This window comes from Terrapene carolina, unplaced genomic scaffold, assembly GCF_002925995.2.
Source record: "Terrapene carolina triunguis isolate 2854851 unplaced genomic scaffold, T_m_triunguis-2.0 Scaffold192, whole genome shotgun sequence".
In the NCBI taxonomy this organism is placed as follows: Eukaryota; Metazoa; Chordata; order Testudines; family Emydidae; genus Terrapene; species Terrapene triunguis.
Genome location: NW_020664543.1, coordinates 245,274 through 271,365, shown reverse-complemented (window position 1 = coordinate 271,365; position 26,092 = coordinate 245,274). Strand labels below are relative to the sequence as shown.

The following is a 26,092-nucleotide window of genomic DNA, read 5'->3' as shown; positions in this document are numbered from 1 at the left end:
AATCCTTTGGGTAAAATATTCACCAACAAGGACAATCTCTCTGAAGTTGTGATTGGAGTTCCCCTCATCTTTCTCTCTCCCCAGCTCCAGAGAAAACATCTCCAAATCCTGAAATTAGCTTTCTGCTTGCATAGCTCATTAAGCACAGTGGTTTATTTTCTCTTCCTACAAACTCCCCAGAAAGCTGAGAAGCACTGCCAGTCACAACTCTAGGAAAAGCTGACCACCACAAATTTCAATTTCTATTCTCAATGCTATCGTTTTAGCTTCTAGCTTTCTTTTGAGAAACTTCATTGAAATCTCATCTTGTTTGCAGGATCTTTTCCCTCATCTCTGAAAAAAAACCATCAAACAAACATTAGGTCCTTTGGGGATGCTGGAATTCAGTCACTTGATCTATAGACAAGAAGGATTCACACTAAAACTCTGATTTAGACAAAGAATAGACACATTTAGGGTGGCTAGACTGAGTTGGGGACACTCTCTAGTTAAGTCAGCTAACAACCAACCGCCACCAACACTACTTTAGTTCTTCACAGCTTCAAAACTGCTTTACAGACAAAATATTAATTCTCACAACTCCCTGTGAGGTAAGAGTATATTAGCTCCATTTTACAGGTGGGGAAACCAAGGCACAGAGTGCTGAAGTGATTTGCCCAAGGCCAAAGAGGCAGTCTATCTACAGCATGAGTGGAGGACTGTTAGCGAGGAACTCCCAGATTCTAATCTTAGTTCTTAAACCAGGGGTGGGCAAACTTTTTGGGCCGAGGGCCACATCTGGGTGAGGAAATTGTATGCTGGGCCGGGGCAGGGGTGCGGTGTGCAGGAAGGGGCTCAGGGCAAAGGAGGGGTGCGGCAGGGGGCTCAGGGCAGGGGGTTGGGATGCAGGTGGGTGCGAGGTGTATGAGGGGGCTCAGGGCAGGGAGTTGGGGGGCGGAATGCTGTCGGGGTTTGGGCTCCGGCCCAGCACCACTTACGTAAAGCGGCGCTGGGGTGGCAGCGGTGCGCACCGGGGCCAGGGCATGCTCCCTGCATGCCTGCCCTGTCCCCAGCCCTGCGCCACTTCAGGAAGCGCTACGGCCCCTGGGGGGGGGGGGGGGGAACGGAGGGGGGCGGCAGAAGGCTCCGCGTGCGCTGCCATTGCCGCGACTCCAGGTACCTCCCCTGAAGCTCCCACTGGCCGCGGTTTCCTGTTCCCGGCCAATGGGAGCTGCAGGAGGCGGTGCCTGGAGGCAAGGGCAATGCACGGAGCCCTCTACCCCCTGCCCGGGGGCCCCACGGAAGTGGAGCCGGCTGCTTCTGAAAGCGGCGGGGAGCCTGTGGCGCCACGGGGGGCAATCCCGCGGGCCGGATCCAAAGCCCTGAGGGTTTGCCCACCCCTGTCTTAAACTGACACCTTTTGGGGTTTTGGGCAAGTCACTTCACCTGCAACTCAGTTTCTCATTTTCTGAAAAGGAGTAATACTCACCTCATACGTGAGCTGTGAGCATTAAATTAATTAAATACTATATAAATGCCAAATGGTATTGGCACTGCAGTAGCACTCAGGAGTTCCTGGCACCCATTTCTATTTTTAGACAATACCTCTTATTTTCAAATATCAATCTTGCATAAGCAAAGAAAAAAAGGCTGATTTACAGCTAGTGTGCTGGTAAAACTGGAACGTTCTCGTCACACTTGGAAACGTATTTACATAATTTTAGTTGTGGAAACTGCCCAATCTCCCCAATTCACCTGGGATAGCATCCGGAGAAAGCTTCCCTGTAGCCAGCATAATGTCACGGAAATTAAGAGATGCGTAATAGACCCTGCAGAGTTGAATGTTGGGATTGGTGGTGTGGAAATGGCGAAGCGGAGAGGCAATCCAGCGAAGGGATGAGAGGTCCCCACGAGTCAGCACATTCACATAAGCATAGTTTGTCAACTCCTCAGGCTGGGCTGCAGGAGAACAAGGAAAAGCCAGTGACTTCTCTGAGGGGAGAGATCTTTACACACATTAACATGGCATAGACATTTCATTTGATGGAAGAGGTTCCTTGTACAGCAAGGATACCATGCATACTATGGGACAGACAAGGCATGGGAGCCACACATGGGTGAGGGGAAATTTTCCATTGATAGTTAGCCAGTTCCTCCCATTCACCCCACCAAAGACCTTCCTCTCCCTGTAATCTCACCTGAACACTACAAAATAGTTCATTCTACCTGGTGACATTGGCACATGGCACTGTCCTGTCATGGAATTGGGATAGTAATTGCCCAAAGGTACTAGTACATCAGAGGAGTAATTCCTTGGGCCAATAAAAGAAAAGTACCTCCTCAAATCTCACTCTAAGACCTGTGGGAGGAAATGCTGCCAAATGACCATCAGGCCCTGATCATAAAAGTCACCTTGCTGCAACAGAAAGTGTCTGAAGGAGCCCCACTTTCCATCACGATACACATTCATCACCAGGTCTCCCTGTAGGATTTTCTGCATCTCCCTGGCAGAAGGGCTTGTGGGAGGGATGGCCGAGGAGGAATTCAGGTTGGAAACAAACAGGCATCTAGAGAGAAAACAAATATTCAATCCGCATTTGTCATTTTACTTGCTTCCCTGTCATGTGTTGAAGAAACTGATGGAAGATCGTCTCCTCTCCAATTGTGACTAAATATTGCATTTTTGTACCTGATCCTGTGGCCCCCTGGTTCCTGGCGTAGACAGTTCACCATTCCCACAATTCCTGAATTCCCACAGCTGGTAGCAGTCAGCCACACAGGCTGCTCAGATGGATCAGCTAAGATCACCTACAAGAGAAATCCCAGCCAGGTTGATTAGGCTTCACAGAAAAGGAAAGGGCTCTTATTTCCATAAGAGATGGTTTGAAAGAAACTCTCTGGTTTCCCTATACACAGGGAAAGAGCTCTGTGAAGCATAGACACCCTGTTTTCAAGGCTTCTTGTCTACTGTATGAAAGGCCTGGAAATAGGAGAGACATGTAGCCAACTTCATACACAGGAATTCTCACCTTTAAAGATTCCACCCACTTGTAATGGGTCTCCTCTACAGGCAGGAAAATAGGGATCTTGGCAGAAGCCTGCTGTCGGCACAGGAAGATGGCTGAACCAAAAAACGATCTCTTCACAGCAACCAAATTCAACAAGGTCTTCCCAAATAAATCCTCCCATTCTGCCTGCCAAACCAAGAAAGATGAAAATTATTGGCAAATAGTCAGGAAAGATTAGAATTGCAAACTAGACTTCTACCGTGTGCAACATGTCCTCAATGGAAATCATCAGCTGGTCCTATCCTCCTCTTTCTATACACGGGGTAAGCTTTTGCCAGAGATCCTATGCATCAACTTGGTTATTTCCTCCCCAGGTCAATTTGATAAATACTAACTATGGTAAGACTATTGTCGAGTTTTACACGTGACTTGTTGTGACTATTAGAAGTCCTTACTTCCACCTCAGCAGCTCCCCAAATCGTCAAAGATATTCATTTTTATTTGTATTACCATCGTGCCAAAGAACCCTAATCATGGACTAGTACCTTGTTGTGCTAGGTGCTGTGAAACACAGAACATAAAGATGATATTGCAACTATCTGAGACCTGCTACACACACTTTGGACACGCCCAACTTAGCAGACTAATGGAATTAAATATTAGGTCACATCTCAAAGACTATACAATCAAGAGGTTCCAAAATACATAAGTTGTATAAGTTAGAGATCTCTCCTTGAGAATAATGAGGACTGTGGTGGCTCTCTGCCTAGCAAGAGTAATGCTGCTTATAAACAATGACGACTGGATTTAGGGGTTACTGACCTAGGTCAGGGGACTGGGGCCAAGAAATACAGAGTTCTCTTTTCAGCACTTCTGGTTGTCATAAGTAAGTTAAAGATTTAACAACAACAAAAGTAGAGTGGACACAGCAACCTGAATCCCTCCATCTGGAAGGGCAGCTGGCAGAGAACAGGAGGAGGTGGCTGCAACATTTTCAAGAAGCAAGTGACATTGCAGCAAAAGAGGAGGAAAATGAAATGCTCTTCAGCTGTATGCGACAGGTCCAGAGGCACGTACACGTATACAGTACAGTCTAACGTGAGCATGAAAGGGACTGGAAAAGGAAAAAAATCATTCAAAAGTTTCAAGAGTACTTTAATTCATGCAAGAGTGTCACTTGGGAAAGCCACATTTTCTTTCAAAGATATCAGGTACCAGGTGTCACTCAGCTATGGCACTTAACTTTTGCCACCCTAAGATTCTGACAGGATAAATGACCTAAAGGAAGGTATAAATCAACAGGGGGGAAAAGCAATTTATAAAAGGCACAAGGGCAATTGAGTAACTTTGATATCATAATACCTCCTTTTATTAAGTGTTTAGAAAAAAATTACTGAAGTCTAGTGATTGCAACAGGCCAAATTCTGCATTCACTTTACATCCAATGGTGCACTGTTAATTTCAGTAGGATTTATAGTATACACAAGGGAAGGATCTTACTCAGTGAATTTGTTACTATCAAGACAGACCTCCCGTAATTGTAGGAGAGAATTGGGTTATAAACTCAACAGATTCACATTTTATATTGCTGGTTGACAAAAACATTGCTGTGCAAAAGTCTGATCTTTCAGTAAAGAAGGTTCTGAGCTTGCACCATTCCCTCACCCTTGGGTAAAATGCATAGCGAAAGCTCATGCTCATTAATCATCTCAGAGGACTTTTTGCAAGAGAGTCAGGCTGTAAGAATCAGTGTCTCAGCTACATTCCAACTCTAGGGATTATATTTACCTCCCTTATTTCCATTTGCCGTTTCAATGGGTTATAGTATTCTTTTTCACTTCCTGCCCTAAAAAGAAGTGTTGTGTAGCACTACTGAGTAGAGCTGCTATGTTCCATTCAAGCATCAGGACTGGATAAAGGATCTTCCTGTATTTATGAAGCATTTTGGAACCCCACAGGGAGAGGGAGAGGGAGAGAGAGAGAGAGAGAGAGAGAGACACCATGTAAACAGCTACTGTAATTCGTTAAGGCCTGGCTGTGCTATAAGGATACTCTTCTTGTCCATGGCGCTCTCTGGAGCCCATCAGACACACCCCGAGGTTAGACAGTGGAGTCACTGCAAAGCATTGAGAGAGTCTCATTTTCCCAGACGCAGAACCCATTGCCTTCAGCATTTCCAGAGCAGGAAGAAAATAGAACAAATGTACCTTTAACTCAGAGCCCCCATGATAATACAGCAAACAGACTAGAACAACTAGTTTGCAGATGGAGTATGCTTTTATATGGAGATCCATATGTACTAAAACTGGTCACCTGAAATACATTATGAAAGGAATACTGATCTAAACTCACCTGAATTGACTTCCCTACTTTTGCAACACAGATGGATTCAGAACTAGTCTCTGCTGACTAGGAATATTTCTATACATTCCTGAGAAGGGACAAGATAAGATGGAGCAGCCATTCAATGAAATGAACTGCCTGAGATTCTGTATGCAACAAAGTGGAGTCTAGGGCTAACTGTAGAGGAAACATCAAAAGAGTCTGGAAAGCCAATTGTTTACCTGAGCCAAGAGGCCTCTCTGCTGAAGATCTGGAGTTGTAAGGAAACTGATGATTTCTCCAAGCGTTTCTCCTTTGAGAAGGGTGTGCAGTAAAACAAACCCTCCTTCTTTCACCGTGGCTGCCAAGTTGGAGAGAATCTCTGCTGGGTTCCCAAAAATGCTCACTGAGCAGTTGCACACCAGCAGGTCAGCATTGGTCAGGTGTCCAGGAGGAGGGCTGATAGGATCCCACTGGGCAATGGAAACACCAGTTTCCTGCAGCTGGCTTTCATTGACTGAAAGGATCTCTGGGGCTCGGTCAGTGGCAGTGTAGTCCAGTTGTAGCATGGGCTGAGTATTTAAGAGACCAGTAACACGAGAGAACAGACGTCCATCTCCTGCCAGAGCCTGCAAGGAACGAAACAGAGGGAATAAGATGAAAATCCTGGACATCGTTAGCACATTATGACGAGAGAAGAAAAACTGTCGAGATTTCAAAGCCTCTTAGAGATTCAGTCTATAGTTTCTCATCCTAGGGTCCCAACTAACCTCCACTATCTTCATCCTGTGACTGGTACTGTTCTCCAGTGCTATATCCACACAAGCCTTCAGCTCAGGAGAATCTAGCAAGGCATTGAGTAGGGGATCATCCTGGAGATGCATCTTCTCTCGAGTAACAATCTGTTCTAGCTCTGAATACAGGTTTCCATTCAGTTCCAGGCGGCAGATTTCAGCAAGGATGTGGAGGAGGCCCTTCTGCATGGACCCAGTCTCTCCAAAGGCCCCCACTGTCTCTAGCCCTGGGATGGCCAGTTTGACTCCATGGAATGCTACCTTCTCCTGTAATTTGCAAATCAGACCTAGAGCACAGGAGGAGGAGAAAAAAAATCAGTTCCTTACACAGCTCTTCCTCTTCTTCCACTCCTGTAGAGGATTCCTTCTCCAAATAAGCAATAGCAAGCAGAACTGCTGGAGGACAGCATCACTCATGGCTTTCCACAAATGTTAGCCATGGGTCTTGGTTACTGTGTAGTCCAAGTATGTAATCCATACAACCCAGTTACATAAACCATTTCCAAACAGGAGCTCATTATTATTGCTGATTTGTATTGTGGTAGCAGCCAATCAGGATAGGGCTCATTGGGGTAGGCTCCGTACAGACACATAGTAAGACAGTCCAAGAGACAAAACCCCCTCACAGATGTGACCCCTTAGTGACTGTGGTTAAGACAGGGGTAGAGCTCATGACAGATATGTGGCATGTTTGTGCCACATGTTCGTTTAAGGAAATCAAACAAATCATATATAAAATAAATTCCTTTGTTTTGGGAGATTCTTTTGGGGTGGGGGGGCACTCAGGGTTACAGAGACAGAGACTAAGTTAGAGTAAGAGGAAGGGGAGAGAGGAGAAGGATGCAAATCAGGGAAGTCCTGGCAAGAACTTCTAGGAGCTGCCAGAGACTCTTGCTAAAAATTCCACCAACAAATTGAATATCAGATCAGTTTCCTTGCCCGGAAGACAAAAGATCACGGTCTCTGGACGCTGCTAGATCATCCATGCCAGGAACACCTTTCCCGGGGCTCAGAAATATTCCTGAAGAACAAGGTTTTGCCTTTTGTAGAAATATTCCAGGAGAATGGGTGGGGTTGTCCTCCCTGGGTCTCCATGCCACCCCTTAATAGTCTACTATACTATGAGTATCCTCAGTAGATTTCTCCAGGAACAAAAAGTATAAACAGTTCCAACACCTGTGCTCAATACCTCCTGGAGCTGTACCCTCCTTGGTTATGGTCAGAAGAGTATGTTTGTGGTTTAGGTGAGAACATATGAATAAATGCACCTAACCCTCTTTGCAGGCACAAGAAGGAAATCTGCATTAAGATGGGTTGTAATATGTCTCCTGCCAATATTTGAAAAGCGATTGGGCTAGACTCCTCCCAGAGGTGTTGAGGGTTAATATACATCCTTGTGCACCTTCAAGGACAACTGCAACAACTGACACATTCAACCCTGGGGAAGGGGAAGTATACCCCCACCTCCACCCCACTTTGGGAGTCTCATAAAATTCCAGCTGGGACTCCATAGCCCTGCCTGTTGAGGATGTCTTGGAGAAATGCTGAATCAGCCCATCTCCTTGGTGCCCAAAGGGCTGGGTTGGTCAGTCAGTTGGTCCCCCAGCAGCAGTTCCACTGTGACTCTGCTTTGGGAAGACTTTCTGCTGCAATGGGTCACAACTGGCTTTTGCCAGTGGACTGAATCACAGCCACAGTGTGCTTGTCAAGGCTAAAGTAGTCTGGACTTGTCTGCCTCAGTAGAAGCAGGGACAGATCCTTGCTGTTCTCCAGGCAAAGATTCCAAGAGGCTGTGCAGGTACATACTCTCACCTCACAAAGAGCCCTTGACGCCTGCTCATCATCATGTTATAGTAGTACTGAAATCCCTTTACCTTTGCAATGTTCCAAATGGGCACGAAGATGGGCCTCTGAAGACAAACAATCACTCTCAACATAGGGCACAAAGCAAAATTTTTCCAGAGTTGGAGGTATCTGTTCCTGCTGTCGCCGAGGTGCCACAGTAGCATGGAGCCCAGAGAGCCGAACACCTCCTGCCATGATGTTATCGAGGCAACGGTCAACAACAACATCAAAAGCTGCAAGGCAAGAAGAGAACATGCAGATAAATGTTGAAAGTGCCATACGAAGAGGCATTGCTGTGCTTAATATGGTCAGAGAGAGTAGGTCCTGTGTCAAAGTACACAGTAAAAGGAGTAGCAGAGTGGCTTGGAGACCCATAGGTCTTACAAGTTTATCTTACTACTTTGGGCAGGTGAAGCTGCTTCAGGTCATCTGGAGAGCCATAAAGAAGCTGGGAAAATTCCAGTTGTGGAAGAGGATTCATTACCTTCAGTATCATCCTTGTATTTGTGTACTCGCTCTTGGTGTAGTGACGGATCAATGCACACAGAGCGTATTCTAGTTGGTAAGCGGAGGCTGTGACCTGTCTCACCCAAGATGATCATCTGCAGCAAGGTGTCAAGGAAAGTTACCCAGTTCCCATTCCACAGGACTTTTCCTGTGTTACCTGGGGAAGAGAAGAAGCCCCATCAGTACTCTTTCACCCAGCAGACATAGGAGAATATCTGCTTCAAAGACAGATAAAATAAGAAAAATAAGATCTCGGTTCATTGACTGCACAAGCTCTGCTCCACACAACTATACCTGGGAATGCATGCCTGCCCTGCCCAGAAGAGACCAGCCTCCCCACTGCTCCATCAATACAGTTGCAATATTCTTATTCTGTCATGCACATAGGCACGCCGCACTCCATGACACTTTAAATAAAGTCCTTTTAATAAACAGATCACATTCATTCACATCATTAGTCTTAGAACTTTCTTGATTATCTTTCTATAGGAAAGACACACCTTCATTGTTCGATTCTAGAAGTCCCTGGAACGTTGGCCCATAATCATAACCACGCAGACGCAGCTCTTTGTAAATATCTGCCTTGGACAGACTGAATTTGGGCCTCATTTTTGGTGGAGTCTCCAAGTCAACTTGCTGGTTACGGAAATTATTTAGAGCAGTTTCTTCCAAAAGGCAAATTTTCCCTGACGGACACAATATAGAGAACAAGAGCAGTCAGTGTTCAGACATATACAGCATGGGATTCTTCACAGTAGGCCAGGACAGCCAGAATTATCCACTTACCACTTACAGCCAGGTTTCCATTCCCAGACACTTCAAAACAGTGGGAAGCAGGCAGAAGTCTCACCTCCAGCTGTGTTGAACCTGCAAACGAACCCAGAGATTGCTGAAATGTGTGTTAGGAAGACCCTTCCATCCCACGTTCTTCCTCATGCACTCCCTCCACTAACTGTCCCAAATTCCCTGGAATCTCCTGTTTTTCACAGGTTTCAGAGTAGCAGCCGTGTTAGTCTGTATCCGCAAAAAGAACAGGAGTACTTGTGGCACCTTAGAGACTAACAAATTTATTTGAGCATAAGCTTTCGTGGGCTACAGCCCACTTCTTCACAGTACCTTCTGCCCCACTACGCACAACATGGAACAGAGACAACATGATATCCCACTTCAGGATGTATAACAGGGTAAGGTGGAGTGTAATGTATTTGTTTCCTTCTCCCTCCCCACTGCCATGCACTCTTCCCTTCTGCCCATCTTTCCCAATCTTTACTATACAGGCTTGAGATCCCAGATGCAATCTCTCCCTCACCTTTCTTGGAAAGGATTGTTGCCTGATGGATTGTAACCTCTTCAAAAATAACAGGCATTTGTTCCATGGTAATCCCCAGAGACCGTGCCAGAGTTCGCCAGGCTAGCACCAGGTACCCAGTTGCTGGATACAGGACTCTGCCATCAATGCAGTGACCAACCAAGTAATAATCGGAGGATTCAGAATTCATATCTGCCAGTTAAACAAGAAAGAACAAAAATTCTTTTAGAACTCTCAGGAAGCGAAGACTTCAGAGCAAGGTAAGAATTTCCAGGAATTTCCTCACAACCCTCCTGGCCACATAGAGGTCTTTAAAGCTTCTATTGTTCTGAACCAGGCCAACCCCCCAGCTTTGTTCAGATCACTTCATTTCTAACCTCAAGAGCAGTTCCAGCCACAAAGTTAGCACACCCTCTTCATATAAGGTTTTGGTGATGCTGCTTAGAGGACTTTATATTCCCATTTTGTGAACAAGAGAAACTGACATAGAAGTGAGGAAGACAGGTACGCACCAATATTATAGATTGATGCTGATGAAGATCCCCCAGAGCCGGTGGGAAAGTCTTCAGCTTTTGGGACGTCCCAAGTCTGGCTGTGGTCCCACAAGATGTAAGGAGATATTAATGGGGTTCCCACTGGGGCAGGATATTCAACAAGTGGGAACAGATTATTTGAGAGAACATTTATTCTGGAAAGACAAAGGTCAAGAAAATTTAGTGATTTTAGCCCTGACAGTGGTGAGAAGTTATAACAATCTGTGGGATTCCTAGAGAAAGGCCAACAGCAAACCTAGCACCAGAGTACACCAGCAACAGTCAGATTTGCAATTATAGCACCAGCAGTCCCTGAGACACAATGCTTGTATCCAGGAGGTAGTCTAACCTCCAGTTCCAGGAGTCCTCAGAATTTAACTCCTTCTCTTGAAAAATGCATCTGCCCCAACCCTAGCAGTATCATTTTCTTTGCAATAGTCTTAGATCTGACTGAGGGACATCTCTTCATAGAACAACATGACTGTAGCAGACATGTTCCTTAAATCCTTCTACAGGGTAGCTAAGGGGCTGTCTCAATCCCTCTCAAAAAGGTACATACCAAAGGATGGGATGCAAACTCTCTGCTCTCAACAGCTCCTTACCCAGTTAGGTAGATCTTTCCAACATGTGTCAGGAAGAACTCCAGATTGTTTTTGTGCTCTCTCTTCATCAAAGGTAGAATGGTGCAGGTTGGTTTCAAACTTCTCCTCAGGACAGCCTGATCAAGCAGAGATCAAAGATCATTGTCAGAGGAATTCATTCATTTCCTGGTCTTAGAGGTCCCCCTGCCCTACAGCTCTCTCTCTTTATGGATCTTAGACTTCTTCTCTGGCTATAACATCAAGTCTTTTGTCTGAAGTTCAAGTACATTTGTTTGGCCAGGGGAAGGGGAGAGAAGAAAAGGGAGGACACGTTCCCTTGAGCAGGGTCAAAAGCATAATAAGGAGAAAAATTACCTAATAACCCTAAAAACCAACCAACCAATCCCCACACTCCAACATACTAAAATCCCACAGAAACACACAAAGAAAGCCAGGAAATGCAGAAGAGAAGGTGGTAACAAACAAGCAAAACCACCACATTTGCTTGGTCATGTTGTGCAACTCAGGCATGCTGCAAGTGCGGTAGCACCCCCGGCTTGAAATAGTAACAACCACCAAATACATGGTTTCTGCTTTCAGCACCCCCCATTATAAAAACTGTTCTACCACCCATGGCACAACCTGCATATTTTAATGAGATACATTTTACAGAAAAACAGTAATGTAAAGCTACACACTGATCCAGCAAAAAAAGGAGAAAGGGTAGTAAATCCAAACAATGCAACTGAGTTAGTGTTGATAGTGCTATATGGTAGCTTGTGTATTGTCTCACTGGGTTCAACTGTAGAAGCTTAATGTTGCATTTACATTGCTGAGTTTAAGCCTGCCTTCTAAACATCTGCATTACTTACATCTAATGGAATTAAAATCAAGATATTATTGTATACCATGTTAAAAATGCTACTACCTTTGTTTTTCCTTTCCCTTGTCAGCTTGACAATTACCACCTACCTCTTAGTCATATTAGATCTTTAATTACAAAGAGTTATAACAGGGGTGGGCAAACTATGGCCCGTGGGCTGGATCTGGCCCACGGGCTGTTTTAAGCTGGCCCTCGAGCTCCCGCTGGGGAGCAGGATCTTGGGCTTGCCCTGCTCCGGCGCTGCAGCTGGAGAGCAGGGTCGGAGGCCGCTCCACACGGCTCTAGGAAGCAGCGACATGGCCCTGCTCCAGCTCCTACGCCCTCCAGTGGCCCCCTCTGGCGCGCCAATGGGAGCTGCAGGGGCGGTGCCTGCGGACGAGGCAGCGTTCAGAGCCACCTGGCCGGGCCAGAGCGGGGCAAGCCCAGGTATGGATAGACATGCATGCTTCTGCTGTCATAGATGAGCTTTAACTACCATGCTGCACTCAGAGTGAATACACTGCTGCTCCACTGAGAGGCAGTACCTTTGTACCAGTAGCAGTAATTCCTCACCAGGAACCTGAGTCACTTTGTGCTTTTGCTTTACTGAAGTGTGGGAAGTGGGCATTTCAAAAGATCAAAGGCTGTGAACCAGGCCTTAGGGTTGAGAATAGGGATTCTTCTCCCTAACGAAGCTGCCCAGAATTTCATTTCCCTTAGGAATCTCCTATTTGTGGAGGCCCAAAATAAGACAAAACACTATTTCTTTTAGGAATAACTACCTTTTCTCCTGGTAAGGCTCTAGCACCACTTCTCTGGCTCCCAGTTCAATAGGGTCAAAAAAAAAAAAAAAAATCACTGCTCTCAACATCATCTCAGGAGAGGAGTTCCAAAATGGGGAGTTTTTGAGCATAGCTAAAGGTACATCTGGCCACAATTGCCTTATAGGTTGCAGCTCTCAAATTAAGGCCACTGAGGGAATACACCTTTCTTCCCAGCATAACCAGTCATTGGATCCTTAATTCTCCAAGGGTCAAAGACACCTTCCTATCTTTAGGCTTTCCATGTGCAGTAAAAGCCACAAGAAGAAATGGTTACTTATTGTAACTGTGGTTCTTTGAGATTTGATGCAGCCATGTATGCCACTTAAGTTACTCACAAGCAGTATCCACCCCAAGAGGCAGAGCTCAGGGTCTCTGGATTGCAGGACCACCCTACCAAAACTAGCGTCAGCTCTGGAAGATAGTGGATCAGAAGCTAAATATGAGTCAACAGTGTAAAGCTGTTGCAAAAAAAGCAAACATCATTCTGGGATGTATTAGCAGGAGTACTGTAAGCAAGAAGAGAGAAGTAATTCTTCCGCTCTACTCCGCGCTGACTAGGCCTCAACTGGAGTAGTGTGTCCAGTTCTGTGCGCCACATTTCAGGAAAGAGGTGGATAAATTGGAGCGAGACCAGAGAAGAGCAACAAAAATGATTAAAGGTCTAGAAAACATGGCCTATGAGGGAAGATTGAAAAAACTGGGTTTGTTTAGTCTGGAGAAGAGAAGACTGAGAGGGGACATGATAACAGTTTTCAAGTCCATAAAAGGTTGTTACAAGGAGGAAGGAGAAAAATTGCTCTTCTTAACCTCTGAGGGTAGGACAAGAAGCAATGGGCTTAAATTGCAGCAAGGGCAGTTTAGGTTGGACATTAGGAAAAACTTCCTGTCAGAGTGGTTAAGCACTGGAATAAATTGCCTAGGGAGGTTGTGGAATCTCCATCACTGGGGATTTTTAAGAATCCATGCAAGGGCTTTCACCATCTATAGAGGAGGAGGCCCTCTGTTTTTTGCTCTCACAGCTTGAAAAGGAAGCAGAGGACCATAGGTCAAAAGTCCCAAAATATTAAGTACTGAACCCTGAAACTTTTCAAAGGAACCTCTGAATATCCCGAGATGTTGCTATTCCTGAATTAGGATTCTAAGGAAGTAGAGCCATAACAGAGTGGGCTAGTTCCTGTTTCTCAGAATCAAGATGACCATAGCACCAGACTGCTCCGGAACATGGTTCCTGCAGCAACAATATTCATTCTTCCATTGTACATAAGGGATGAAGAGTCTAGAGAGACTCGAACCAGCACCTGGTAATCTAGGGGAGAGCAGCCCTTGGGATCCCAGGACAACAGTTCCAAAGAGAACCTCAGAGGAACAGACCCCAAAAGGAAAGACCCTTTTTCTTTTCTGTTTCGTGGGACTTCCAAGAACCACTGAAACTATGAAAGGTGCCTTCCTCTGCACCATCTAAAGATCACAGGTCCTCAGCCTCTGGAGGGAGGGTGGGGGCATTATGACAAGAGAACAAACCCTTTTGAGTTGGAACTTCAGCACAGAGGGAAGCTCAGCAACCACAACTCACACCTGGGGAGATTTTAAGACCGTCTCCTTGTGTCATGCATTACCACAGCCTGAGAGAAGAACACCTAGGATAAAGAGTTGAAGGGGGCAGATTTATCCCCTTTGTGTTGAACACTGGCCTTCATGGCACGTGTGCCACCCTAACTGCCAGCTCTGTAGCTATGTGGCTAGACAGCCACCTCCTAGGTCTGTCTGCAGAGGCCTATGTACCTGGAAGCAAGTTACAGTGGAGATCAAGTTGAGGCATCCATTGTCACACCTGAAAACAATTATGAGCCAAATCAGCTGTGAAGACTTTAATCAGAAAAAGGTAATATTGTGAGTTGTTTAAGAATACTTTACTAGATGCCCATGTGACAGACTGACAATGTCCTGTAATATCCTGAACAAACGTTATTGAATTAAGATGAACTTTACTGCATTAGGGTTAATAGCTTTGGGATAAACTGAATTAAAAATGCAACCATGTATTTGTTGTGGCACTCTAAGTACCTTGTATGGTAGGGAGTGGGATGCTAATGAACTTCCTCTTATTAGCCTTTGATGCCACCTCCCTGGGGAAATATGCACATACTAGTTCAAACTAGATTCTCCAGAGACCAACAAAGAAGACTTGGATAAGAGCCTGGGTTTTAAGCTGACGCAGGGCCTTCTTCCTAATTCAAAAAAAAGGATAGGACCCCTGGTCCTTGAAGGGCCCCAAGCCTTACAGGAGGGTTGGAAGGACTTGGCCTACTGAGGCCTCATAAGACTGAATGCTTGTTCTGAGCTGCAGCTTTGATTAACTTGTAACCGCAAAGAAATCCCTAGGGTGGGATGATTCCTGTTAAGTTTATTAGCATGTGTGTACGTTGTTTTAGTCTTTTTAATATGGTTTCTCTTTAATACTTTTTTACCTTAAGAATAAAATAGGCTTGCTTAGAAAGAACTGTGTGGTAACTTGGATCTGAAGCAAATCACTCTAATCAGCCTGAAGAGAAAGCAAACATGTGTGTTTAGGTAGACTGTCTTTGCTGGGAAATACATAGCGAAGGCAGGAAACTGTGCAGTTTGGACATACTCCCTTCTGACCAGGGTGAGATGTAGTCCTCCACCCAAAAGAGGCAACAGCAGTTGGGAAGCTGGAAGCCTGAGAGTGGGTGACCTTGCTGGAGCACTGAGAGGAAATACAGGTGTAGTTGCCCTGAACTGTGACAACCCTAAAAAGCCACAATCCCACAACTAAGGAAGAAGGCTGTGCTGGTTAAAAAAAAATAAATAAATAAAAATGACGTGGTTTAGAGGGCAAGTGGAGGTAGCTACAAAAAAATAAAACAAATGTAAGAAAGGGGAAGTTGATAGTAATGAATATAAATCAGAAGCTAGGAATTGTAGAAAATTGATAAGGAAAGCAGACAAACTGAGAAGTCTTTGGCCAGCAGAGTTAAAGACAACAAGGACGACTTCAAGTATATTCAGAACAAAAAGAATACTAACAACTGTGTTGGTCTATTACTAGATGGAAAGGGTAGAATTATCGATAATAACGCAGAAAAGGCCAAAGTGTTCACTAAATTTTTTTCCATATTTGGGGTGGGTGGGGGGAGGAGAGAAAAAACCCAAAATCATTGTGGATTTTTTGTTGTAGTCATATCATATAACACTCTTTCCATTCCACTAATATCTCAGGAGGATGTTAAACAGCAGCTATTAAAGTCAGACATTCTAAAATCAGCAGGTCCAGATAACTTGCATCCAAGAGTTTTAAAATAGCTGGCTGAGGATCTCACTGGACTGTTAAATGTTTTTCAATAAATCTTGGAACACTGGGGAAGTTCCAGAAGAAATCAAATGTTGTGCCAATATTTCAAAAAAAAGGGTAAACGCGATGACCTGGGTAATTAAAAGGCAAGACTGACATTGACCCTGGGCAAGATAAGGAGGTTAATGAGATAATGGAGGTAATATAATCAATGCCATTCAATATGGGTTTATGGAAAATAGATCCTGACAAACTTGATTTTTTTTTTTTTTTTTTTAAAAAGGAGATTACAAGTTTGGTTGATAAAAGTAATAGTTCTCATGCAATACACTTAGACTTCTGTAGGGGCATTTGATTTGGTACCACATGACTCGGATTAGGAAACTAGAAAGATATAAAATTAACCAAGGCATATATTTAGTGGGATTAAAAGCTTATTAGGTCTCAAAAAAATGTAATTGTAACCACGGAATCATCATCATCATCATCAAGTGGGTGTATTTCTAGTGGGTTCCTGCAGGGATTGGTTCTTTGCCCTTCACTATTTAACATTTTTAATGCCCTAGAAGAAAACAAATATCACCAATAAAATTTGCAGATGACACAAAAATTGGGGTAGTGATTGCTTGGTAAGCTGGGCACAAGCAAACAATGTGTGTTTTACATGGCTAAATATGGAATATAGACCACACTTACAGGATGGGGGATTCTATCCGCGGAAGGAGTGACTCCAGATTGGAGATCTTGGTGAATAAACAACTGAACATGGTTTCCCAGTGCAACGCTGGGTCAAAAGAGCTAATGGGATCCTTGGATGGATAAACAGAAGAATCTTGAGTAGGAGTATAGAGGCTATTTTACCTCTGTATTTGGCACTGGTGTGACTACTGCTGGAATACTGTGTCCAGTTCTGGTGCCCACAATTCAAGAAGGATGTTGATAACTTGGGGAGGGTTCAGAGAACAGCCACGAGAATAATTAAAGGATTAGAAAACATGCCTTATAGTTAGACTCAAGGAGCACCATCTATTTAGCTGAACAAAGAGACGGTTAAGGGATGACTTGATTACAGTCTATAAGAACCTATATGGGTAACATATTACTCTTCAGTCGAGCAGACACAGGCATAACACAATCCAGTGGCTGAATTTGTCTAGGCTGAACTTCCAAACTGGAAATAAAAGTGTAAATTTTTAACAGTGAGATTAATTAACCATTGGGACAATTTACCAAGGGTCATGGTGGCTTCTCCATCACTAACAACTTTTCAAATCAAGATAGGATGTTTTTGGGAAGTTCTACAGCCTGTGTGAAACAGGTGGTCAGACTAAATTCCTTCTCACCTTGGAATTTATGAGTCATCCAATGCTTTCAAATGCTCTTAATTTTCTGAAATATTTCATTTTAGTTTAAATTCTCTACATCTGGGCTGAGCACCAAGGCAATACCTTTTAGAAAGCTGAAGTGAGTTTTGTCCATTTTTGAGTTATGTAGGGTGAAGTAGTAGATATATTTTTGTACACTCCTAACAAAAAAAAGTGGCTGTATTTTCAAGATGCAACTTCCTTAGAGTCCTTGTCTCTATGTCAATTTGCCATTTGTCTTACTCCTGCAAAAAAATATCATTGATTTCAACAGCATTACCTGCAAGGAGTAACAAGATCTGGCCTCAGAATAATGAAACTCAAGTTTATAGGAACACAAGACAATGCAAACTCATAATATCAATGTTAGCTGAAATGCAGCATGGGAACCACAAACCATTTAGGCTAAAATTTCCAGGAAAATCCACCAATTTTTAAGGTGTCTAACTTGACACCTAGGGATTTTCACAAGTTGTGAGCATCCATAACTTCAACTGAAGTCAATCAGAGCTATGAATACACAGCACCTTTGAAGTGAGTACGGAGGAAATGAGAACTGAGAGGTCTCAAGTGAGAGTTACCCCAAAATTGATGTCCTCAAAATTAGTGGACACTTTTGAAAGCGTGAGCCTTTTCCTTAGTATCTCAGCTCCGAACCCCTTTCCTCCCATAAAAAAATAAAATAAGTACTTATCTTCCTCGCTCTCAAGAGCCATGTGAGGATTAGTTAGCTAACATTTGTACAGTATCTGGAAGATGCAACACTACATAAGCACTATGTATTATTATTCTTAGTAACAGGAGTGTGGTATTGCATTGCTATCATTACACTGTATATTTTAGTTGTGTATGTGGGTTGTTTTTTTGGTTTTGTTTTTTAAACTATGCAGCTGTGAAAGTGAGCAATGAAATGAGAAGGATTAGTGTTGAATTATCTTGGTAGTTTTGTTTTTAAATACTCGTTCTAAAATAAAAAGCCCAAGGTAAATTAGAGCATAGCATAGAGCAGATTCAGAGACAGGTGGGTGAAGTGATTCAAGATCTAGGAAGAATTCCTCTATTTAGATACTTATATGGCCCTCATCGCCATGGTATCCAAATAGCTATCAAGTGCTCTTAGACAAAAGAGGGACACTTTCTAATCCCCAGTATTGATTCTTCCTGTACCACTGCAAGCCTCCCATTCAAGTACTGGCCCAGCCTGATGCTGTTTAGCTTAATAAGATCTGACAAGATTACAACCCAAGGTAGTAAGACTTCTGGCTCTCTTCCCTACTGCTTACTTCCCACACACATTGGTTAGATCATCCAAGAAGCTCCTCGTTTCTCCTACTCGTTCACCAGTTCAGGCACTTGACTGCTTGGGGGGGACGACACAGGCGTGCACAATGTGCAAAGGCAAGTATTTGGATGACTTGACTGTGTGGGTGGGGATGTGGTGCGGAATATGTTGGGACATGTTGATTTTTAATGCTAAATCAGGGAGACTAGAAATGGCTGGGCAAGGTGTTCTCAGCGCTAGAAAAACTAAGATGTTCCCTGATTCTTAGAACCTTCCCAAGTGAAATACCTGTAACAGCGCATGTGGGGCAATCTCCACCACAACAGCATTGTCTGGAACATGCCTCAGACCTTCCTGGAACAGCACTGGGCTCACCAGGTTGTTCACATGGTACTCGGCAGAGGAATGCCGAGCCAGCTCACTCTGCCACTGAGACTCGGGGATGGAGGTGCTGATCCAACGAGCTGAACGAGGCTTTGCATTTGGAATTACCTACAATAGACCAACAACAACAAAATATAGATGTCACAGGACATGAAAGGACAAGATAACAACCCCCCCCCCCCCCCCAAAAAAAAAAAAAAAAAAACCCCCCCCCCCCAAAAAAAAAAAAAAAAAGAAAACCCAAGCCCCAGAGGTTTGTATGAGCCACTTTTCTCAACTTGTGAGGTCAGGTTTACTCTTGCTGGATGTCCACGGGCTTCCAACTGCCTGTGCCACAGAAAGCCAGCAACTGTTACTGCATGCAGCCCAACCTCTCCTAACTCCTGCACATGAGGATCTCCTTTAAGCCCCTCTCTCCCACAGCATGTAGGATGCTAGTCACGGCTCCCTTTATCCACAAGCCCCCAGCATAAGCCATCACTCAGTGACATTACCTTCTGCAGGGCACTAAGTAGGACTGGTGCAATAGACGCCATGTAATATGAATGAAAAGCAACCCCAGCGCTGCGCACCTCCTTTGCAAACACTCCTTCCTTTTTCAGTTTGGCTACAAACTCATTCACAGTATCCTAGGAAATGGGATAGAATTGAGCAAGAATTATTATTTCATGGAGTTTGGGCATCCAGCTTTCCTCTGCCATTAGCCATTTGATGAGGCTCTGTGCTCCCATGAAGAGGTATCACTGCACTCCCCTCATATTCCTCATGTGAAGGTGACACAACATCCCTGTGAATATAACACTACTGAAATACAGATCACATGCTTCTTGCAGACTAGGAACAAAAACAACAACTCTGATTCCCATCAAGTGGCACTTAAGTGTTTAAATTCAGATGCAAGAGGTAAGTTCCCTCCCACTACTTTGGTTTAACCGGACTGCCCTTCTTTCACTCCTGGGGCACATGGTGTAATTCCAGTAATGGAAGACACACCAGATGGTGCCCCAGTTTGCAGCCTTGGAAGGCAAGGTCTCTTATGAAGGCTGGTTTCCATATATTTGCTCACCTGAGGCCCTGAAACAGTGACAGTGTCTTCAGAGTTGTGACAGGCAGGTACCACGCCAGGAGGACAACGACGCTTACATTCCTCCCATGTCAGACCTGCAGAGGAAAAATCCTCAAGATGATGCAAATGTTCCCAGGAAAAATTATGCAGTAGCTTATGTAGCCAGGTTAAGCCCGGAACTCCTGATGGTAGGGATTCTAGCAGCTGACTACCCTGCTGGATTCAAGATTTTTGGGGACGGATAATCCTAGTCTTGTCAGGACCAATCTTAGGGTTTTATAATGCTCACCATCACTGAAGTATCTGTGCCCATGGGAGGTGGCAGAACTGACTTCCATGAAGAAATCAATCTCTAAATTTTGGGATGACGTTCTTGAAATCCATTATATCGCTCGCCATGAAGAATCAAGTCAGACAGAGCTCTGTATTGCTTATGTAAAACCCACTAGATTCCACCAGCTATATGCTTTGAGATTACAGACAGAGGGATCAAAATTTCATCCCCATGATAGGGAAATGACAGAGTTCTAATATGTACTTTTCATGTAAACCTCAGATTTAGACACAAAAGCTTACACTATTTGAAAAACCGATTAAAAAGAAGATCTCCCTCTAACAGTTTACCTTGTCCTTAGCAAGGAATGCCATTCTTAAAACTGGAGAGAATGGTCAAATTCTGCACTTGTTTACAGTCTTTGTGAAATTAAGATATCACCGTTGAAGTCGAAAGTTACTATGGATTTAAGCTAATCTAGTGAAAGTAGAATTTGGCCCGGATCTATCACATGGGTAAGAGGCAATGGACAAAACATGAGCTCAAATTCTGGTTATGAAAGATCTGACCTATTATATGCAGTGACTACCAGAAATGATCAGTGATAAGTAAATGACTTATGTACTCACTAGCAAGCTAAAGACAATGCTAAATGAGTTGGTTCCCAGTGGAAATATCATAGTAAGTGAAACACTAGAATTATGCCTGTAGCAAGTGATGTATAAATGCTTCAGCCCCCAACACAGCTGCCCTAATCTGTAATTTTTGGCTCCTTTCTAACTTGAACATTCATAGTTATCAAATAAGGTGTTCATGAAATAAAGCAACAGAGGGTCCTGTGGCACCTTTAAGACTAACAGAAGTATAGGGAGCATAAGCTTTTGTGGGTAAGAACCTCACTTTTTCCTTGAAATAACAAGAAAATAAAAATAGCAAAAGCTTTACTTGTAACCAATAGACAAGTTGCCAGACCAGATCAGGGTCTATGTAGTCCAATATCAAGTCTGACAGTGGCCTGAGGATTGGCCAGTTATGGAACAACATGCCCATAGAGGAAGTTTCTTCCTAGCCCCCACCCAAAATCAGTTAAGGTTGGCTTATGCCCTGGAGTAGGTAGGATAAAATTTATCCCATAGGATAAAATTAACTCATTATCCAGATTTTTTAAAAAAGGGTTTAATTTTTTTAAATCCTATTAAGTTCTTGGCCTCCATGAGGCCTTGTGGTAGTAAGTTCCACAGGCCAATTATGTGTTGTGTCAATGTATTTATTTTTATTGGTTTTAAATTTGTTACTTTTTGATTTCATAGAAGGTCTTCTTGTACTTGTATTATGTGAAACTGAGGGCCCAATTTACCTTCTCTAGGAGATCTGTTTTGGTTCTTGAAACGTAACAAAAAAAAGCCACCTGTTCATTTTTTGTGTCTTCTCTAAATTAGACTGTCCTAACCTTTTCACTCCATCATACCAAAAAAACTCCACAAACCAATTCTTCCGGGCTTCTAATCGTTTGTCATCCATCTCTGAACCCTCTCTACTTCTGCTCTTGAGAGAGTGACAAGAACCAGACAGTATTGCAGGTGAAGGGTTACGACTGATTTCTATTACTGTACTTCTGATAATTTCTAGCCTTTTTGTTCGTTAGTTTTTAATATACGCTAACGTGTAACCAGAAAGATGAACAAGTTGTCAAGTTATGACCTGTAAGAGTTTAGATGTATTGGTAATTTTTTAAAAAATTAAACACCTTTAAATAAAAATGTCTCTCTCCATCCACTTTCCCCACTGCCATGTCAGATAGCCCAAGTTTACTGCCTCTCATGGAATCTGTTTATTACAATTAACAAACAAGACAGGAGAGAGTGCGCATATGTGCATGCGCCCATGCGCCCACAGGGATATTATCCACCTAGGAAAGGATATACTCCTATACCTACCAACAGCAGCCATTCCTCCTGGGGGTAGTTTGGCCTCTTTGATGCACCGCCCCCTCCAGTAGGCAGCAAGAATGGCCTCTTCATGACTTAAGGAGTTATCTGCATAGCCACAGGCCAGCTCTCCTACTGAGTGACCAACAATTCCATCAGGCTGCAGATCCATGGCCTTCAGAATGTCGATCTGTGCAATCTAGGAGGAAAAGCAGTATTACCAATGTCACACCTCTGGGATGGTCGTGCCTTGATAGCATGGTAATAGGCATATTGGAAAAGCCAAAATAAGCTTCCCTCTACAGAGCAAAGTCCCTTCCTAATCTTACTGCTGCTCCCTACACCCACCTCCAAACAAAGTTCTGGCCCTAAACTGAGGAAGTGGAAGGATCCTAGTGCCTCCCCCCCCAATTTTCTTCTTCATCAGTCCCTTCCACTGTTTTCCCACGCCCACAAGTCACTATTGCTGCTGCTGCTTCTGGGCTGTGGAGGTGGAACTGCCCACAACTGCACTGTGTGCTCAGACCTAAGACTGTCTGTGTAAGCACAGCACATGCACATATACATAATTCCTAACAATGCCAAAGGCACACTCAAGCCTGGCTGCCACATCAGGTGTGCTCCTTAGCAGCTTACACAAGACTATTAGAAGGATCATGAGCTGAATGACAGGCAATATTAGTGGCCAAGCAGATACACTTGGAACAAAACTGGGAAAGGGCCTCAGCTTTCACCCTTACCTGAATAGCAGCAAGGCCAACAAATGCATGGACAGCATCTTCAAACGTGTTCTCATCTGCATTCAGGAGCAGGTCAGATACCTTCAGTCCCGTGTCCTTCAGAGCCTCATCGGAGCGTAAGATGGACTGTTGGAACAGCTCAAGCTTCATCAGGCTAAGGCCCATCCCCTTCCACTGTGTTCCCATGCCTGTGGGATGAGAGGGGATGATAAGCCTTGCTCATGGGGGAGGGAGAGCTGAGCATTTGCTCTAGCAATGGGAAGATGTAAGAAGAATTCAGTCTAGGAGAACATCTTGCAGACCTCAAATCTCCAAAGTGAACATGATGCACTGTTTTTCTGTCTCCTAGGATTTGTTAACCAGGAGAAGGGAAATTGTATTAGATGGAGGATTATCTGCAGATAGTCCACATGATCAATGCAGTAAACAGGAGATCCTGAAAAAAAAATCTCTTAACTAGTGCACATACCACAAAACTAAGCAGAACAAGGAACAGAGCCTAGAATCAACAGACAGCCTCAAGCTTCCAAAGATACAGAACAGATTGTTAGAGTCTGATCCCCCTTAAGGTGGAATTACCTGAGCAGATATACCAGAGTGGCCTCCCAGATGTTTGAGTCTGCTGAACCTCCTTTATGTCACTCTGGCTGCCAATTAAGGTGTAGCCCCTGTAGGGCATGGATGAAATAGGGATCCCAGAGATATCATTGAGCAGGCTCACAAATGAGCTGTTCTCCCTCAGTCTTCTGCTTTGCTCTATTAGCATTTCCACGGCTTCCTGTGTCCTGCCACAAACTTGGACCAGTCGTGGCCAATTGTGCGTCTCCAGAGGGTAGAATTTCTTCTTATTTGGTCTCAGAATAACATGGACATTAGAACCTCCAAAGCCAAAAGAATTGATACTGACAAGGCCACCTTTTACTGGGGTTGGTTTAGCAACCACCTGGACACGACCATCTTGTAAGGCTGGAATTTCTGGATTTGGGGTGTTGTAATGAATGTTTGGAGCCCACAGCCCATGTTCCAGAGAGAGAATCACCTGGAGAGAGAGAGCAGAACAGAACAATTATGGCTCAGATATTCTTTTTTGTTTTAACAGACACCTTGTTAGTTTTGTTCTACAAACGGCTTAGCATTTGCACTTAAATGGCTCCTTCTGTCACTATACTGGATTTTAGAACACTTCACAAAAGGTAAATAGGTATTATTGTCCCCAGGTTACAGATGGTGAAACTAAGGCACAGAGGGGCTAAGTAGCTTAAATAAATCAAGGCCACCCAGGAAGTCACTAGCAGAACTAGTCTGAGAATTCTGAAGTCACACTCTACCCAGTAGACTGCGCTGTCTTACTTGACACGGAATATCATCCCCCCTTCTCCCCCATCCCTCCACAAAATCTGCACTGCCCAGCTCATTTTTTTCCTTCCTCGCATGGTGCCTCCCCACCCTCTTCTTCACCATCACCGAATCTCCCATTTCTACCTTTTCTCTGCTGTCTGAGAAAGCTATTCCCAGACTGGCAGATCTAGCTAAAGGAGTCTCGGTCCTGCTCTGCATGTTTTTCCAATCTAGGTACAGGACCAGCATGAAAGAAAAGCTATGAAGTAATCTACCGGTTTCAAACAGACTGAAAGCAAAAACGACTCCCAACTCATGGTTATGTATGCACTCAACCCCAAGACGGGAGCCCCTGGGGAAGCAACAGGTATCAAGGCTGTGCACATATTCCCTTGTGGCACAGGCAGTTCAGGCCAGAAATTATACAAGCAGCTGCAGCCTCAAAACCACACCAGTTATTGGTATTACTGCAGTGTTCTCAGGCCCCAACCAACATCCCCCCGCTGTTCAGAAACAACCCACAAGGCAGGTGGCTCTGATGAGAGACAGTCAGTGGGATTATTCTCCTGAATTGGGTATCAGACTTGGAAGCCAAGTCAAGAAAACAAGACTGCAAAGCCTTCTGGGTCCCACCCCAGGTAACAGCCCCATGAGCCTCACTGATGGAAACATTCCCTGTACAAGCTGAGAAGGCTGCTGTGGATCTGGTCTAGTGTTTTATCCCAGAGGCCTATATACCCACAAGGTCATACTCAAACATATTTGAAGCATTTAGAAAGGCTTAGCAGGTGCACCCACTAGGCTCCCCCAGAGACAAACTATCTAAGTGGGGTTTTGTCTTTCCTGAATAGCAGTTAAACACTCTGGTAACTGAACTACTCAGCCTAGATTCTGCTGCCACAGGAGGTGGTTTAGGGAAGACTGACATGCTGAACTGGGTAAGATGGAATTTGAAGCCATTTTAGTTAAGAATATAGACCATGAGCATAGAACTACTTTATCCATATGGGCACAGTGAAAGTGGAGGTTTAGAAGTAAGACATTGTGGCTTTTATCTCTGACTTTTCACCACTAGGAAAGCAGTGTTGATGGCCAAACGATGTTTCTATTTCAACTGAACCTTTGGGAGATGTTTGCTACCAACTTAATGAGCACTAGATTCAGCTCCCTAGAAGGAGGAGCTCATGGGGCTGGGGGAGGGGAGGTTGCTAGGAATAATCCCTTACAAAGGGTTTTTACTGGATTGTTTAAAAGGCATTGGGAAGGAGGCTGGGGACAGCATGGAGTGGAATTAAATGGGCTACTATTACTTACAAACTTCTATGTCCTATTTTATTTGTCAGATGTAATTCTACTGTAAGAGGTGGGTGGGCACTACAGCTCATCCACATAAAGAAATGGGAATGGGTCATTGCCGTGGGATGTTCCTTCCAATTGTTCACTACAGCCACATGTCACATCTTTAATTAGATAGCAAGATCTTGGGGGTAGGGACTGTCTGTGTCTAGCACAACGAGGCCCTGATCCTGACTGCCGCCTCTGGGTGCTACCACAAAACTAATACTAACCAACAATATCCACACTAAGCACAAGCTGCAAAAGGGTAGTGGTGGCAGAAATCCCTACCAGCAGGATACAAACCTACCTGCTGGCCTAACTACTGAAGGTCTGGTCAGCGTGGGAGGTTCTCACATCAGAGAATCCTTGGAGTACGCCTTGAGCTCCATTACAGAGACAAGCAACAGAGGGTCCTGTGGCACCTTTAAGACTAACAGAAGTATTGGGAGCATAAGCTTTCGTGGGTAAGAACCTCACTTCTTGCATCTGAAGAAGTGAGGT

The 26,092-nt window shown here is 44.2% G+C and overlaps 1 protein-coding gene across 1 annotated transcript in view; it reads right to left on the bottom strand.

The window, feature by feature from the left end:
* The window catches only part of FASN (fatty acid synthase), a 66,924-nt gene that overhangs the window by 23,468 nt on the left and 17,364 nt on the right, over nucleotides 1-26,092 (bottom strand). Inside the window, exons 9-27 of the mRNA XM_024203161.2 lie at nucleotides 23,495-23,954; nucleotides 22,916-23,103; nucleotides 22,185-22,374; nucleotides 19,974-20,068; nucleotides 19,402-19,536; nucleotides 18,812-19,015; nucleotides 10,900-11,015; nucleotides 10,277-10,452; nucleotides 9,765-9,956; nucleotides 9,242-9,322; nucleotides 8,956-9,141; nucleotides 8,433-8,612; nucleotides 7,978-8,181; nucleotides 6,080-6,390; nucleotides 5,552-5,938; nucleotides 3,009-3,173; nucleotides 2,669-2,787; nucleotides 2,392-2,546; nucleotides 1,735-1,938 (exon numbers count right to left, since the gene is read on the bottom strand). Coding sequence (XP_024058929.1) covers nucleotides 1,735-1,938; nucleotides 2,392-2,546; nucleotides 2,669-2,787; nucleotides 3,009-3,173; nucleotides 5,552-5,938; nucleotides 6,080-6,390; nucleotides 7,978-8,181; nucleotides 8,433-8,612; nucleotides 8,956-9,141; nucleotides 9,242-9,322; nucleotides 9,765-9,956; nucleotides 10,277-10,452; nucleotides 10,900-11,015; nucleotides 18,812-19,015; nucleotides 19,402-19,536; nucleotides 19,974-20,068; nucleotides 22,185-22,374; nucleotides 22,916-23,103; nucleotides 23,495-23,954 — 3,748 coding nt within the window. The remainder of the gene's footprint in view (nucleotides 1-1,734; nucleotides 1,939-2,391; nucleotides 2,547-2,668; nucleotides 2,788-3,008; nucleotides 3,174-5,551; nucleotides 5,939-6,079; nucleotides 6,391-7,977; nucleotides 8,182-8,432; nucleotides 8,613-8,955; nucleotides 9,142-9,241; nucleotides 9,323-9,764; nucleotides 9,957-10,276; nucleotides 10,453-10,899; nucleotides 11,016-18,811; nucleotides 19,016-19,401; nucleotides 19,537-19,973; nucleotides 20,069-22,184; nucleotides 22,375-22,915; nucleotides 23,104-23,494; nucleotides 23,955-26,092) is intronic.